Consider the following 18,293-nt stretch of genomic DNA (forward strand, 5'->3'; position numbering starts at 1 on the left):
GGTGCGTGGGATGGTAACCTTTACAATTGCTTCAATTTTTTCTATTAAAGTGTTCCAAAATTTCTGCACTTTTTGGCATGCCCACCAACAATGGATGAAAGAAGCAGAGGCACCACACCCTTTCCAGCATAAAGAGCTAGAGTTTTTGTGCGCATGACTTATAATTTGCGGGGTTAAGTACCACCTTGAAAGTAATTTATATTGTTGCAACTTAAGGTTAGTGCATTTTGATTTGCATACAGATGATGTCCAAATTGTGTGCCACTGTTCTTCTGACCATTGTGAATTGCAATCTTTACCCCACGCATTCTGCTGAGATGTGGGCTGTGTCCAATTTCTCTGATTTAATAAATAATACAACTTTGCAATTACACCTTTCATTTTAGTTTCTTCCTCATAGATTAGTTTCTCAAAGGCATTTAGCTGACCAGTAGATTGCATTACAGGGATCACTTTGTTAAGAGCATTATGTATTTGATGGTACTCATACCAGGGAATTTCCACCTTAAACTTAGCTTCCAGTTGACCACGTGTCAATAGTCTCCCCTTTGAGCTAATGTCTGAAATTCTAATAATATTTTCTTTCCTCCAGCTCTTGAAGTTTTCAATAGGCAAGCCTGGCGGGAACCAGGTCTGCCCCAAAAAGGACATTACTGACGTCGATGGTTGGACCACTAAGAATCTATACTTGTCCCAAATTTTCAAAGTATATTTTAGATAAGGGTTGGCTAATACAGTTCTTTTCCTTTCCGTCTCACTGTTCCAAACAAACTCATTAAGTTTTACAGGAAGAATACTTGCAGCCTCTATCTGTAGCCATGGGAGATCACAACTTTTCCTGGTGTATAATAAAATATTTCTCAGCTGGGCTGCCATATGGTATTTTTCCAAAACTGGTGCTCCTAAGCCCCCCCCTATCAGTTGGTTTGGCAAGCAGATGGTATGCTATTCTTGGCTTTTTGTTTTGCCACAAAAAAAGGGATATATTCTTTTGCCACATTTTTATTTCACTTCCCGGGACTTCTGTAGGGATATTCTGAAACAAAAAAAGAAACTTGGGCAAAACAAAGGTTTTTAACAAGTCAATTTTCTCTAATAAGTTAAGTTGGAGCTTTGACCAGGTAGTAAGATTTGTCTTAACTGTTTTGTATAGTTGCTTATAATTTGCCTCAAACACTTGTTAAGATGCATAGCCATTCCTTGTGCCATGTAGATTTGACTTATCCGTGGCCTGTTAGCAACCGGGCCATGAGCTATATAATTATTTCATTATATATTACAATAATATATTACAATAATGAGAAGACATTGGATTTATATCCTGCCCTCCACTTCAAATTTCAGAGTTTCAAAGTGGCTCATGATCTCCTTTACCTTCCTCTCCCACAACAGATACCCTGTGAGGTGGGTGGGGCTGAGAAGCTGCCCTTTCAAGAACTCCTGTAAAAGCTATGGCTGACCCAAGGTCATTCCAGCAGCTGCAAGTGGAGGAGTGGGAAATCAAACCCGGTTCTCCTAGATAAGAGTCTGCACACTTAACCACCACACCAAACTAATAGAAATAAAGTTCACAATTGTATCATCCTTAAACCACCACCCCCTTCCAGCCCAGTCCATGGAAAAATTATCTTCCACAAAACTGGGCCCTGATGCCAAAAAGGTTGGGGACCGCTGCATTACAGTAATCCTGTCTAAAGGTTACAGAAGTTTGGATTCATGTAACCAGGAGAGCTAACTCTAGAAGGGAGGATTTCTTATAGACAAGATGATGATTAAAGAAAATCCTTCTAGCTGTTAATCAAACCTGAAAGGTTGGGTCCAGGAGCATTCTCAAACTCTTTACTAGCTGACACAATGCAGTTGCAGTGCAGTGCCATGATCAACCATGGGGTCTTGTATGCCATGTTTTTAGTAGTTCTGTTAATGGTAGGATAAATAATGTAAATAAATAAATAATGGCTTAATTAAAAAACACTGACATTTTCTCATGAAGAAGCCCTCTGGAGCCGCCCCCCCCCCCCGAAAGCAGTCTACCAAAGACTTCATTTGGTCTTTATCTTCTGCAGTAAAGGCACAGTGATCCATCTATATATTGCATTGAGAAGGATGGTGGGGTTTACTTTGTCTTTTATTGGAATGCACAGGAAATAACCATTTCTCCACAAATTTGTACGCCTCTGATATGGCTTTTGATGAAGGGTTGCCTCTGGATCTCAGAGTCCCAGATAAAGAATAAGCAGGGGTGGAATTCTAGCAGGAGCGCCTTTGCATATTTGGTCACACCCCCCTGATGTAGCCAATTGTCCAAGAACTTACAAAAAAGAGCCTTGTAAGCTCTTGGATGATTGGCTACATCAGGGAACTGTGGCCTAATATACAAAAGACTCCTGCTAGAATTCCACCCCTGAGAATAAGTATCTTTAAATCAGTTGCAGTCTACGTTTATCCCCTTTTATGGCCAGTTTCTTCAAAATGTGTTCATGGTTGTGGTTTGCTTTTATTTAACTTCTTGCTAGTTTTTTTTTTGTGTGTGTTGTTTATATGTATACACGTGAGGCTTTCTAATTTTTGTGTGTCTTTATCTACCCAGGGCTCTGAACTGGGTGGCCCAGATGAACTCAGTCTCTTCAGACCTTGGAAGTTAAGCAGGTTCAATCCTGGCTAGTATTTAGAGGGGGGGCATCAAGGAGTACCAGGGTTGCTATGTAAAAGCAGGCATTGGCAAACCATGTCTATTAGTCTCTTGCTATGAAAACCCTGCAGGGTCGCCATAAATCAGCTATGACTCTATAGCACTTTGCACACATAGCTAACCCAGGAGCTGGTGTTAGTGCACAGTGACCAAAATAAAATGACATCCTTTTGATTGGGATAGGATGTGTGTTGTCAGTGATAACAGCTATTTTGTACAGAACCTTTTTATCTAACCTCAACAGAAACAAGCTAGGCTTGATTCGGAAGACAGGCCATTAGCTGTGAAGGCCTATTAATAATTGATTGCTTTAAAAAAGACTAGAGCATCTCTTTTTCATGCCCATACCAGTTTTTATACATTTCAGTTGACAGGATGAAAAGAATATCAGCTAGCAAGAAGAGGTTCATATATCCCAATCCAGGTATCTTTTTCTTTTAAGCTGTTCAGGTACACTGCCAAGCTCTATCACACCTTTGGTTGATTTAATTTATTTTCCTTTTTCATTAATTATTTGATTAGTCATACAAAGTAGACAGTTTAAGTAGATTCTCCTTGTTGTTGCTTCAAATTTTAAAAAGCACTATGATAGGCAACCGGGTCTGTCAAAATGAGTTTCTAAACTGTAGTTATCCACATTGCACATTTCAGCTACTATCCAATAACTTCATGAATGGACCTTAGCATAGTATATCTTTTCAGGAAAAAATTGAGAGCTGGAAGTATATTGCTGAGGATGGGGGAGAGACAATGTTGGGGAACTAATAGTTACTTCTGTTTTCCTGTAGGTCCTGAAAAGTTCAATCTTTCTCCTTAAAATCAGGTCCTAATGTAAAATTCCTCATGTTAAAGTAAGGTAAGTAAGATGAAATTCTTGCACATACCTGTACACAGCTTCTTCCTTTTGTATAGCAGTTTGAAATAGGACCCTTTTTTCTTGACAGAACTGTCTATCTGGAACTAGATCTGTGCCTTTTTATAATTTTAGGGGCTACTTACAGTGGCTTAAAAGTTTGTATCCCTCTGTTTACAGGAGACAGAGATTGCAGTGAGCCAGCATAAGTATGCTCATCAGGCACTGAGAATGGGGAAATAATGATTGGCAGAGAGAGAAGTTATTTTAATTTTTCTTCAAGAGTACAATACAACACAGAACTGCCACTAATGAAAAAAATACACTGGCTGCTAAAAGGACTCTTACGTCTCTTATTTGCTGAACCTTGTCACTAAATGTTAGCAACATTATACTTTTGGGATGTTCTTGAATATTCTCTAAAAACAGTAAAATAAGTGAGAAAATGTCACAGGGACTTAACCTCAACCTCCTGAAGGGACGGGAACAAGAGATTATTTTAGATGTCTTGTATCGTGACCAAATATTGAGAAAGATGGATGAAGAAAGAATAAGGTATGTTACCATTCTAAAATATGATGTGTCATCCCCCCTTCCTTTTTTTGGTTTCCCCCCTTTTGGCTTTTTCTTACATGATACATACTTGCTTCTACCAGCTTCTTAACTGGATTAGTCTAGTGATGAAATTGCAGCTGACAGTTTTCAGGGAATCAATTTATTAAATGTGTTTAATCATGACTATATGTACGGGAAAGACTGCCGCAAGCCTTTCTCAAGGCACAAGAATTTATATTGAACTTCGTTATCTCTTTCTTTCTTTTTTTTAAATAAATATTTTTATGTTTTATTGACTTTAGTACAATTGGCCATTACAGCATATGGATGTTGAAATTACAAATAACCCTCCCCCCCCAACCCTCCCCTTCTTCTTTTAGTCTTTTCCCCTCAGCCAAGGGCACAGAGTCCTGATCTTCCACTGAATGTCCTTCCTTGCTTCTCCTGAGATCCACTCTAAATAAGGGTTCCATCTGGTCTCGATTTCCTTGACTTTATCTTCCCACGTGGAATCCTTGTTGATTGTTGCCACGATGTCAGACTGTATGTAATCAAACAAATAGCTGTGCCAGCTTTCTATTGACCATTTACTTTTATCTTTCCACCCCAAAGCGATGACCGCCTTCCCCGCTAGTATCATTGCCTTGACAAGGTTTTGCATGGGTCTACTTAGTGCCGGACTTCCTATTGTGCTTAACAACATCATATTAAAGCCAATGGTTAATGGTACATTGCAGACTTTTCTAATAAATTGAATAATTTCCCCCCAAAAGGGTTTAACCTCTTCACACTCCCACCACATATGTGCAAACCAACCCTTAAATTGTTTGCAATGCCAGCACTTGGAGCTCACTCCTGGGAATATATTGGCTATTTGTGCGGGAGTTTTGTACCATTTTGTGAAAAATTTATATTCCAGTTCTTTAAATTTGGTTACTTTAATCCTTTCTAGACCATCCAAGATTTTCCCAGCCAACCCCTCTGTTAACTGACCTTCATGACTCCAAATCTTTTGTAAATGTACTATTATTTTATCTTTATTTGAAATCATTTTTCTGTATAGTAACCCCACTAGACCCTTCCTTTGTTTGGCCATTACCTTATATATCTCTTCCATTGGAGTGTCTAACCAAAGCTCTCCCTTTTCACTGATCATCTTAACTCTCTTATGCAAGCCTGCTATGTTTAACCAGTATTGATTACCTAAATCTTCTATAATTTCCTGTAAGGGTTTTAGCTTACCACCCCTAAACATATCGTCCACTCTAAAATAGCCTTTGTTTTTAAGCCTTTCCCACCATTTTATAGCATGCACCTCCTTAACAATAGCTTCTAGGGGGCTCCACCTTGAAACGTTCCCTAGCCACTGTGGGTACCATTTCATCCAGGTTTCTAATGCTGCTCTTCTGGGCCCTATAGCTAATTTTAGATCTTTTGTCGACACTGTGGGAAAAAATCCAAATCTTCCAATGCCACTGTTGACCGCATTCTCGAAATTAATCCACTTCTGTACCTTATCCTCACTCAAATCTAGTAACGCTCTTAGTTGGAAGGCCTCATAATATTTACTTAAATTTGGGATTCCCCAACCTAATTCTGATTTAAGGTTGTATAGAATTCTCTTATGAAACCTACTGTTTTTATTATTAAAAATCCACACTTTGATTGCTTTATTCCATTGTTCAATTTGATTTTTCCTCAAACCTAAGGGTAACGTTTGGAATAAATACATTAACTTTGGTATCATGAACATTTTAAGAGATCTTATTCTAGATGATATCCCTAGTATTTTATGATTCCAATTATTCATATCCCTCTCTATTTTCTTCCATATTTTACCATAGTTCTCCTTTATCATTTTGTCCATATTTTTTTGCAGGACTATCCCTAAATATTTTAATCTCTTGGCTCCCATTCCTATATTCGTAATCCTATTTATTTCCTGTTTTTCCTCTCTATTAACATTAAGTTATAGAATTTCTGATTTTGCCATATTCACTCCGAGCCCTGAACACTTTTCAAAATCATCTAAAATTATCTTAATCTCTTTAACTCCGTCTTTTGGGTTAGACATAATTACTATGATATCATCCGCAAATAAATTAATTTTCATTTCTTCAATACCTGACTTATACCCCTCTATTCTCCCGGCATTCCTAATTCGCTCTGCTAGTTGCTCTATAGCTATTATAAATATAAGCGGGGATAGTGGACAGCCTTGTCTTACCCCGCCTTGAATTGGGAACGCTTGTGAGTGGTCAGTGTTGACTCTAACTTTGGCCTTACCTCCGTTGTATATTTCCTGTATAGCGTGTAAGAACCGTTCCTCTAAACCTATCTTCTTTCATATTTGCCACAAGAATTCATGTGAGAGAGTATCAAAGGCTTTATAAACATCCAACTTTAACAGAGCTATTTTTTTCTTTTGGCCATGGTGCAATATATTTAAGATATTTCTAATAGGATGGGCAATAGATCTACCCTCAATAAAACCGTATTGGTCCCCTTTTATGATTGACGGGATAACTCTCTTAAGTCTATTTGCTAAAACCTTAGCAAAAATCTTATAATCTTGATTTAGTAAACTAATGGGCCTATATGAACCTACTTCTTCCGGATCTTTCTGGGGCTTTAATATCAAAATTATTTCTGTTTCCTTCCATGAGTCCGGGGCTTTCTTTCCTTCCAAGACTTCGTTAAAAACTACCTGCAATTCAGGTGCTATAATTTCTACCATTTCTTTATAAAAGTCAGAAGTAAAGCCATCCAGCCCTGGTGATTTACCCTTTTTGAGCGCTTTTATTACTTCCTTTATCTCTTGGAGTGTAATCTCAGCACCCAGTGGGGCTTTTGCTTCCTCCTCTATGATTAGCTTAGGTGCGTCCCACACCTCTGTTATATTCTTTTTCATATATAAATTTTTATAGAAGTCTTCAAATGCCTTAGTGATTTCCTTAGAGTTTTGAGTTGTACTATTATTAATTTTAATAGTTCTAATTGATTGTTTTGCCTTTTTAACTTTCAAATAATTAGCTAATCTTTTTGCTGTATTAATGCTATTCCTCTGGAAGTCGTTCTTAACCATTATTTCCTTTTTCCACATTGTTGCCATATCTAGGGCCTCCAACTGTTTTTGAATCTCTTTAATTCTAATCTGTAAACTAGGATTACACTTTCCCACTATTTCTTTTTGTAACTCCTCCAATTCCTTAAGTTTTGTTTGCCTTTTTTTATGCCATTCACTTTTTATGTCTTTTTCCTTTCTAACCAAATGTCCCCTTATTACTGCTTTAGCAGCGTCCCACAATATATTAGTTGACACAGTTCCTCTATTTTCCTTAAAATATAATTTTAACTGTGTCATTAAGTATTCCCTATCCTCTTCTTTTGTCATTACCAAGTTGTTATACCTTCAAGGTCTATTTTTCGAGGGAAGATTTAATTCTAATTCAATACTTAGAGGGGCATGGTCAGAAATCAAAATTGGATGGGTCTTGATCTCTTTAACCACCATATTATTATTTTTTTCCAAAATTATATAATCTAAGTGGGATGCTGTTTTATGTCTACAAGAAATATGTGTCGGGCTGGGTCTCGTATTGATGAACTCATGAGCGTCCTTCAAGCCCCAATCTCTTAGCTTAATACTATTGTTCTTGGTTATGTCCATATTTAGATCGCCCACTACAATTAGTTCGCCCTCTGAAAACTGTTGTATCTTCTTAAAAACCAAGTTTAAGAATTTCCTTTGTCTTTTATTTGGTGCATAAACATTTACTATAATGATTTTTATGGCTTCCAGCTTAAACTTAACTAAGAGGTATCTACCTTCCTTATCTACTAATTTTTCCATGTTTTCCACCTTAATATCCTTACAAATCAATGTAGCCACGCCTCTAGCTTTGGAAGACCCTCTTGCTTCTGCTAAAACTTGCCACCTCAGATCTTTTATCAATGGTTTTCTATCATTTATTTTTTTGTGAGTTTCCTGTAGGCACAACAAATCTATTCTTTGTTCTTTAGCCATTTTAATTACTCTGAATCTCTTAAGATTTGATGTTAGACCATTTGCATTCAGTGAAAGGACTCTTAAAGATCTATCCATTCTCTTTATATGTAACAGACTTGGGCCCTAATGGCTGAGGGTATTTTTCTATACTTCTTACTGAACCCCCCCCCCCCCATTCCCTTCCCCTGTGGCACAGACAACTTCCTGGATGAAACCATCATCCTGTCTTCCACCTTCCAGGGGGCACGCATCCCGCCCTCCCCTTCAAGCTTATAGCTAAATTTAGCTCAAAATATTTTATACTTCCCTTTAGTAGTCCGTTCTTGGCCTTTTCTCTTGTCTACTTGAGCTTCCTTCTCACTGTTTCTTCTTCTTCCTCTCTCGGGTCTCTCAGGTCGTCTGTGGCGATGCCCAGGCGAGTGAGGAGATCTCTTGCTTCTTTAGGGTTGCGGGCCACCAGCCTTTTTTCGTCTTTAAAAATAATTATTGAGGAGGGGTACCCCCAAGAGAATTTAATCTTGTTGTCATATAATTTTTGCCCAAAGGGTCTCATTAGCCTTCTCTTTCTGATGGTTTCCTGGCAGAAGTCTTCTCTCACCCAAACTTTCCTTCCTCTAAAAGAAAGGTCTTTCCTTTTTTTCAAAGTCTTGAAAACTGTCTGCTGAGTCTTTTCCCTTGAAAATTTAATTATGACTTCCCTTGGGGCACCCCCATCTTGTCTCCTTTGCAGTCTATGAGCTCTCTCAATATCCTGAGATTGCAGAGTGACTCCTTGCTCACCCATCCAGTCTATAAGGGTTCCTTCCAGGAGCTTATTATTTATTTCCTCTGAAATTCCACCCAGGATCAGATTCGCTCTTCTGTTACGATCAGAGAGCTCTGTAAGTTGCGAATTCAGCTGGAGTATTTTTTGTTTATTAGATAAGGCCAGCTCATTAGCAGAGATTGCAATGTTCTGTGTGTCCTTGAGCTCTGCACTCAACTCTGTAAAAGCCTCCTTGAGTGATTTAATTTCAGATCTCATCTGGTCCTGGGACGACATTATTAAAGTCTGGAAAGCTGATATCTGCTCAGATAATTCTTTAATTGTCTTAGCCATGATGATTATTTTCCGGAGTTACCCACGACCGCTGAGTAATTAACCAGGGCGTTGCCTCGTTAATTTGATAGTAAAAGTTGTTGTCTTACCCTCTGGGACCCCAGAAAGGAATTCTTATGATCTTCAGACCTTCGTAAGTAAGCTCGTTCTTCAAATAGACTTGCCAAAGAGCTATTTACATTCTTTTGAGCTATTTAAAATTCCAGTTCGAAGGGGAGGATGAGCACACAGCCGGCTTAGTTAACGAATGCGTACAAACCCCCTCTCTTCGTTATCTCTTTCACAGAAAGTATATAGGGACCAATTTATTGGATTTGTTTACTCCAGGTTTCTATAACTTCAGTTATGTGAGTGCTTTTCAAAGAAACTAATTGTGATTTTTCAGTACAGTTCTCTAGTAAATTTCTCAAAAAAACTTGAGTTATTTCTGGGCCAAATGAAGTGAGATCACATGGAACTCCCAAAGTCCTCCCCCCCTCCAATGTTTAAAACTCAGGTACTTTTATTGCATTGGTACAAAGTCATAGCAGACAACAAACACAAAATCATGAAATCACAACACAAATAGTTATATTGTCAGCTATAATATAAAAGCCACAACCATAATAAAAATATAAAATCTTCCATAATATTAAATGGCAGCACCGTAACAAAAATTACTTGTCATAATAAAACTTTTCATCACTAGGACTAAAACATCAAGAGATTGTTTTAACTTTATATCTTAACAACCATGACAATAAACTTTGCCATTTGCAATGTTAAATGTTAAAAGCAGCCTTGGGGACCCTTCATTGGATGGCTTACAGCATACAGAGAATGAATTTAACTTCTCCTGCTATCATTTTCTTGATTTATACAACCCATCTAGAGCGCTGCATGAGGTAGAACATGTAGTTACATGGGAATTTGTATGTTTCCCACCATAGGGCAATAGCAGCTTGGGGGAAATGATTTAAATTGGAAAAATTACATAAGGGAAAAGATTAAACTCCCTGTCCTGTCATGCCACAGTGCCAATCCTACTGGAGGGGCCATGACTGCTTTTAACATTTGAGAAAAAAAAAAGTAGAAGTGTCATCTCATCTAATTTGGCTGTGTGTTAGCAGCAAAGAAGCAAATCCAGTCTCACATCCCCTGAGGTTAGCCAGTATTGCAGCATAACATTATAGTATGTAGATACTGTGGGAAAATGAATTATGGATTGACCCTCATATGCACTTGGTCTATATTCCCTATGCCAAGTAAAGTGAATTACTTCCTAAAATGGTTTCAAGGAATTATCCAGACAGAGATTGCACTGTTGATAATTGTCCAGAAGCATTTATATTATTGCAGTTGCTAGTCTGTAAATATGTGTGCCATCCTTCTGAGGTTGGTAAAATGAGTACCCAGCTTGCTGGGGGGAAAGTGTCGATGACTGCGGAAGGCAATGGCAAACCACCCTGTAAAAAGTCTGCCGTGAAAATGTCATAATGAGATGTCACCCCAGAGTCAGAAACGACTGGTGCTTGCACAGGGGACTACCTTTACCTTTTAAATATATGTGCATGTTTCTATTTCTTCCTTTTGAGAACAGGAAACTAAAAATGCATCTGCAGCAACTTCGGTGGGAAGGGTCAAAAAGCAGCAGCTACAAATACCCAGAGAAGTCATGCGCCCGCTGTCAGAAAGCTCTTGGGGTGCTGATGAATAGAGGTGCTGTCTGTAATGGGTGCAGCCATCGAGTATGCTCTGGATGTCGCATCATTCTGAATCCCTACATGTGGAAATGCACTCTCTGCTACGCTCACGAGTGAGAAATTCTACATCAATTGGTCAACAATATTAGATTTGTTGGTGGTTATATGTTGCTTGTTTTCTGAAACTAATGAGGGCACATTTGTTGGGCAGGCAGAAATTTGTCTTAGGCATCAGGCCCATGGGAGCTGCTGGAAAGAAAGATCAAGGGAAGGGTTTTGTATGGGAATTGGAAGAAGTGAAAATAGCATAGGTCCAAAAAATAATACAGAGAAGCATTGTTAGAATCTTGGGAGAAGGGAAAGGAAGAGAGTCTAGAATCCCTGTCCACACTGCTGCTTAAAGGCCTGAAATGGGTCATTCCCTGATCATATATTGCTGTGTTTATGGTAGAATGAAAAATTGCCTTCTCTCTGTTCATTCGTAAAATCTGTTGCAGAACTGAGAACATTTGCACATGACACTGCCTGTGAACAAAAGGCTTCATTAAGTATAGATGTGTTAAAAACATATGATCAGATCAATGGGTCATTTAGCTCCGAACTTCAACAGCCAGGCTCACAGGGGAGGCATAATGGTGGTATCTCTTCTTTTATTAATCCTCTGCAGCTTGGAGTGAAAGAGACAGGCCTCCTGCACAATATTAATTGCAGCATGGAAGCCACTTGCCTTGGGTGTCATCCAGCACAACTGTAATGAAAGCACATGGGAGGTCCAATCACACGAGGCTTTCTCATTTAATCACTGCCAAGAGGGAAGCCAGCTCCTTTTTGTCAGTCAGGATGCCAACCAGCAGCAATCCCATTCTTGTCTCAGTCCTTAGACTGCTTCTGGCATTTAATGTCTTTACAGATGACAATCAGTTTCCCCTGTGGAGTAGCATAGAGTCTCCATAGTATACCTAGTGTTGCCAACTCCTGCTTGAGAAATTCCTGGAGACATGGGAGTGGACCCTGAGAAGGGTGGGGTTTGGGAAGGGGAGGAACCTCAGTGGGGTATAATCTCATAGAGTCCACCTTCCAAAACAGCCATTTTCTTCAGGGAAAGTGATTTTTGTCCCCTGGAGATCAAGGATAACAGCAGGAGATTTCCAGGTGCCACCTGGAGATTGGCAACCCTAAAAAAGACAGGGTAGCGCATCCACCCTCTGTAGCACTCTAGGATTTCTATGGAGTGATAGACTCTATGGAGTGATAGAAAGTCTGCTTTCCAAAGTTGCCATTTCCTTCTAAGGAAATTTTATCTGTGGTCTGGAGATCCATTGTAATTCTAGGAGAATCCCATGCCACGGTTTGGAGTTGGGAAATCTGATGGCCAATAGTGAATAATTAAAAGTTGGTGGTGGAAAATGCCATCAAGTCACAGGGTTATCAAGGAAAGAGAGGAAAAGAGGTGGTTTCTGTTGCCTGTTTCTGTGTAGCAACCCTGGAATTCCTTGGTGGTCTTCCATCCAAATGCTAACCAGTGCTGACCCTGCTTAGCTTCCAAATTTGGATAAAGTTATCGTCTGTCATTTCATTCTTTTCTTGGATTGTTTAAATGGTGTTGTTATACCTTTACACTATTGCATATTTTCCCCAAAACAGGTCTGTTTTGCAAACAGCAGTGTATAGTCCATGTTGCTATTCTTTGAAATAATTAACTAAATTTAAACATATTTAATGCACAGAAAAAACATTTCAGATAGTTTTTTTAAAAACCCATTAGCCTCTCAGAGACATAACATTTCCCAATAACTCAACCATGGTTAAGAGAGTAAGAAGATGTCACAGGCTTCTGTGGATCTCTGTTTTGCCAGAATTTCTTCTCTTCTAGCATGTGTGCGTGTGTAAGCTGATGCTTCCACTTGAAATACGCATTGGAAACTTTTGGGAACAAACTGGCAAAAGTTAGTTGCATTGAATCCTGTTCTGTTGTTTTGAATCTGATAATTAAACCATTTTAAAAATAAAGCATTAGCACTGAGCATAGTGTGATATTACATTTGCACTGTAGTGAAAGCTAATAACTAATCTTCCTTCCTCCTTTTGCCTTCACAACAACCCTGTGAGGTAGGTTAAGAGATAGGTTAATTGTAATTGCTATTATAATTGCTCTTCAGGGGACAAAATCACTTTCCCTGAAGAAAATGGCTGTTTTGGAAGGTGGACTTGACTAGATTCAAGGTAAAATTCATGGATGAACAGACTATTGCAAGCCCCTACATCACGTTGGCTCTTAAACCTTATTTATAACCCTGGTTAAGCAGTAACTGAGGTTCCTTTATTTCTTGAAATGTTGAGAATGATGTTTTTAAAATGTCCATACATGATTATGAAAATCACTTGTAAAAATGTCTGTATAGAATGTTTTTGTTTGCTTTGCAGAGATATTAACGCAAAAGCAGGCAAATGGTTTTTTGAGGAGCGAGCAAAGAAATTTCCAGCTGAAGGTAATTATTAAAAACAGCTGCAAATCATTATATGGTGCTAAAAGGAATATAAGGTATATTGTTACTTTTTATTTTTGCACTTCACATTGTTTTTATTTTGCAGGAATTATGGATCTTCTGGCATATGAACCCATAAGCCTATAAGAGTGCAAAATGCAATTTTCTTTGGCTACAAACCTGGAGATCTTAGATTGTATTAAAAGTCAAGTATTTTAGCTATGTAGAATATATTCTATCTAGATCATACATTTTTACTATGGATAACTGTTTGTATTGAATCATAAGGAGGGCATTCAATATGTCTGTGCTGATGGAACAGCCCAACCCTTTTGAAGCACTACAAATGTAGCTAAAAATTAAGTGGAGAGAACCAGCTGTATAGGCAGGGTATTTGGCTACATTCCAGCTGGGTACATTCCATCCCTTAGATGGAGATATGAAAAAGTTTAAGAAGCTTAATACTCTAACATATCACACCCTAATTCTTATAGCAATAACCATTTTCTAAGTACCTTTGACCACCATTTTAAATTGCTGAAGGGTTTCTTCCATTCCATCTGCTGCATGCTGGATTTTCCCCCTATGCAATACCTGTCCTCTACTGATTTGAAAGCTAAGAACTTTTGGTTTAGGATATTTCTGAAAGACATAACTGTCTTACAGTATACTATCAGCATTTCAAAATGCACATGCAGTGTGTAAAATAGAAAGTAATAGTACTAACCATGATATATTTACAAAAGACTAAATAAATTCTCCAAGTCTTTGACAAAGATTAGCATATTTCTGTGTATTCGCATAGGCATAAACATCAAGGAATCTCTCTACAGTGTTAATAAGCACAGTGCAGTCATCTGAAGCTCTTTATTGCAGAAGTCTGCTTGGTCCACCTCAAGCATCATCCAGTACAAATAAAGTACAATAGTCAATTAACATTCTTTGTGACTTTCTTACTTGTGTTAAGTTATAGACAAATAGCATGAGAGGTCACAGTTCTGCAGACAGGCTCACTATCTAAGCTTATGGGAGAGAACATGCAGAGAGGAAGCTGAGCAGGAAAAGATTTCACAGAGTCTACATGTATTCTGCTCTGAGGAAGCCTATGAAGCAGGTGTTTGAGTGAGCTTGTTTGCAGAATCAATACTTGAATTGAGTTATCAAATACTTAGAGAATTTATTTAGTATTTCATAAATATATCATGGTTAGCACTAATTATTTTCTAATTTCTTGTACAATGCACACCCAACTCCCAGTTTTGGTGATGTAACCTGGCATAGAAGATCAGGTAGTTGATTAATGTGAGAAAGTAATCATTACCATTTACATTCTGTTTTAGTTAGCACGGTGGATTGTTCTGATGCACTTAAGGTCTATAGACTTTTGAACGAGTCTTCATCTAATGTCACTGAGAAAGTGTCGTTTCTTTACTCTGTTTTAAAGGTACACCAAGAGATCTCATAGAAATAATTTATGTTTATGCTCACTCAGATGTATATGTACACGATGGTTCCATTTTACCTTTTTAAACTAATTTGTTCTGATATTTTTATGCCAATAAAGGCTAACTTGAACTTATTTAACTGATTACACCAATGTTACAGTTACCTTTGGTATTGTTTTAGGTAATAATTTATCTAAGGCACAATGATTATCTTTGTCAGTAGCTGTGATAGCAGAATGAGATTGTTGCAGGTTATTGATACTTAGTACTTTTGGTGTGTGCTGTTCTTTCTTCATTTGTTACATGTTATTGGCCACTTGGCTCTCTTTAATTGCAAGTATTGCTTAGCTAATTGTAGTGACAAAGTTTAGTGAGCAGAAAGATAATATTTATTGTTCATACTTGTATGTGGGTTTCTAAATGTTATAAATGTTCAGAGTAATGGTTGATTTTCTCTGATTATCTTTTTTTTCATTTAATCATACCGATAACTGATTTTCTGCCTCCAGTTACGCTTCTTCCATCCACAATTATGCATTGAATGAAAATCTGATAGAGTGCTTTATTTAAAAAAATCACATTTCTTTTAAATTGCTCACAAAATCTTCTGAGAATCTCTAAGGTTGGGCAAAATTTAAAAAAAGTGTAAATAGTACAACAGAAATGTAAACAGTGCAACAGTGTGTGGGTGCAGTTTTACTGGTGTCAAATGATCTTTTTGTTTCATAGATAGGCATGAAACAGCTGGCACTAAGCTCCTGAAATCTTATCAAAAACTAAGGTAAGGATAAGAAGGACAATGTGTCCTAGAGAAGCTGATGCAGTACAGGGAGTGTATTGTACAACAGACTAGATTGTCTCGTGACATTTTCAGTGTTTATGAGCTTGTCATTAAAAAGCAGAGTTGTGTTCTGATGCTTTTGATTAAATTTCTGAATAACATAGGGAATAAGCAGGTATTAACATTGGGCTGCTGCCAGAAGGGCTTCCTTGTGTCAAGTCCCCTCCTTCGCTATCTGTAACTACTAGTACAATGTATGCCATCTGGTGCCATTGATGTGCATGTTTCACTAGCAACAGCAGCTAGTTATGCAGAGCTGAGGTGGGGAGATGAATAGTGTAATGAGATTTATTTATTTATTTCCCGCCCTTCCCACGAAAGTGGCTCAGGGCGGCTCACAACAGATAGTCAAACATAAAATTAAACAAGTATTTAAATATATAAGCATTTAAAACATTTAAAACCTTAAAAACATTAAACATTACAACAGTATGTATAACAGGAGTCTGGCAAAGCTACATTTAGTTTCTCATATCAGTTAAGTGTAGGCTAGCCGGAAGAGGGTTGTCTTACAGGCCCTGCGGAACTGAACAAGGTCCCGCAGGGCCCTCACCTCCTCCGGCAGCTGATTCCACCATGTAGGGGCCATAACAGAGAAGGCCCTGTCCCTAGTAGATTTTAGGCGGGCTTCTTTTGGCCCAGGGATAGCAAGAAGATTTTGGGTTCCCGATCTCAGTACTCTCTGGGGAACATGTGGGGAGAGACGGTCCTTCAGGTAGGCAGGTCCCAGGCCATATAGGGCTTTAAAGGTAATGACCAGCACCTTGTACCGAACTCGGTACATTACTGGAAGCCAGTGCAGAGTCTGAAGACTCGGCCGAATGTGTCCCCATCTTGGGAGGCCCAATAACAGCCGGGCCGCGGCATTCTGCACCAGCTGCAATTTCCGAGTTCGGCATAGGGGCAGCCCCATGTAGAGGGCATTGCAGTAGTCCAACCTCGAGGTGACCGTAGCATGGATCACTGTTGCTAGGTCGTTGCGATCCAGGAAGGGAGCCAACTGCCTTGCCCGCCTAAGATGAAAAAACGCAGACTTGGCAATGGCTGCTATCTGAGCCTCCATCTTTAAGGAAGGCTCCAATAGTACCCCCAGGCTCTTGACCCTGTCCGCCGCCATCAGCGGTGCACCGTCAAAAACTGGCAGGGGGATTTCCCCCCCCGGTCCCCGACGACCCAAGCAAAGGACCTCTATCTTCGCAGGATTTAGCCTCAGTCCACTCAGTCTGAGCCACTCAGCCACGGCCTGTAATGCCCGATCCAGATTTTCCAGGGCGCAGACCGGTCAGTCGTCCATAAGCAGATAGAGCTGGGTGTCATCACCATACTGGTGACATCCCAGCCCATACCTTTGGGCAATCTGGGCAAGGGGTTGCATATAGATGTTGAATAACATCGGGGAGAGAACCGCCCCTTGGGGCACACCACAGTCAAGTGTGCACCTCCAGGATAGCTCCCCCCCAATCGCGACCCTTTGTCCCCGACCTTTAAGGAAAGAGGAAAGCCACTGTAAGGCCAACCCCTGAATCCCCATGTCGGCAAGGCGGCACGTCAGTAACCGATGGTCGACCGTATCGAACGCAGCCGATAGGTCCAACAACATCAGCACTGCCGAGCCACCCTGATCCAGATGCCATTGAAGGTCATCTACCAGGGCAACCAACACTGTCTCCGTCCCATGACCCGGGCGAAAGCCGGACTGAAATGGGTCAAGGATGGAAGCGTTCTCCATGAAAGTCTGTAACTGCATCGCCACTGCCCTCTCAATAAGTTTGCCCAAAAAGGGCAAATTTGAAACCGGCTGGTAGTGTGCCAATTGGGCCGGGTCTAAAGATGTTTTTTTTAGGAGGGGACGGACCATTGCCTCTTTAAGCGGCGTTGGAAAGTGCCCTTCCATCAGGGATCTATTTATGATATCCCGTACAGGATATCTGAGGTCCCTCTGGCAAGATTTAATAAGCCAGGAGGGGCATGGGTCCAATTTACAAGTTGTTGGGCGAGCAGATAAGAGAATCCTGTCAACTTCCTCCAGGCTGAGAGGGCTAAAACCATCCAGAGTATAATCCGAAGACAGGCTCGGGGCCTCGGTTTCGCTAACTGTCTCAAAACTGGCAGGGAGGTCGAGGTGGAGTGACGCGATTTTATCCGCAAAAAATTTCACAAAAGCCTCACAGCCTATTTCCAATTCAATAGAATTTGGTCTGCCTTGCGGCAGCGTTGTAAGTCCTCGAATTATATTGAACAGTTGTGCCGGGCGCGAAGTTGCAGACGCAATCTTGGCCGCAAAGTATGCTTTCTTTGTGGATTTGATTTCTTTGCTACAGTCTCCCCCTCGCGCACCCAGGTCTCAGTCATGCATGCCAGGTCCATATCCTGTTCAGACAGGAACTCCCAAAGGATAGAGGTCTTATTATTAATGGACCTGGCATTGCATAACACCAGTGACGGAGGCAAGTGATTTAACCTGGCCCTGCTACCTGTCACCGTCGGGATGGGACGGAGGCTGGAAGGGGGTCGAGCACTGTTATGTCTCGGTCTCCTTCCCTTATAATTCTGCCTAGTCCCACCGTCATACCTTCCCCTCCCCAGGAGTACTGGAATCCCCAGGCCAGTCATCTCCTGTTAATGTCCACC

At 39.8% G+C, this 18,293-nt stretch overlaps 1 protein-coding gene across 1 annotated transcript in view; it reads left to right on the forward strand.

Annotated features, from left to right (window-relative positions):
* Window positions 1-3,071: 3,071 nt before the first annotated feature.
* SYTL3 (synaptotagmin like 3) overlaps window positions 3,072-18,293 on the forward strand; it is a 46,962-nt gene continuing 31,740 nt past the window's right edge. The window contains exons 1-6 of the mRNA XM_060241509.1: window positions 3,072-3,116; window positions 3,481-3,548; window positions 3,726-4,100; window positions 10,788-11,003; window positions 13,315-13,379; window positions 15,551-15,602. Of these exons, the coding sequence (XP_060097492.1) occupies window positions 3,991-4,100; window positions 10,788-11,003; window positions 13,315-13,379; window positions 15,551-15,602 (443 nt within the window). The 5' untranslated portion in view covers window positions 3,072-3,116; window positions 3,481-3,548; window positions 3,726-3,990. The remainder of the gene's footprint in view (window positions 3,117-3,480; window positions 3,549-3,725; window positions 4,101-10,787; window positions 11,004-13,314; window positions 13,380-15,550; window positions 15,603-18,293) is intronic.

The sequence above is a fragment of the Heteronotia binoei genome, chromosome 1 (assembly GCF_032191835.1).
Source record: "Heteronotia binoei isolate CCM8104 ecotype False Entrance Well chromosome 1, APGP_CSIRO_Hbin_v1, whole genome shotgun sequence".
Taxonomy (NCBI): Eukaryota; Metazoa; Chordata; class Lepidosauria; order Squamata; family Gekkonidae; genus Heteronotia; species Heteronotia binoei.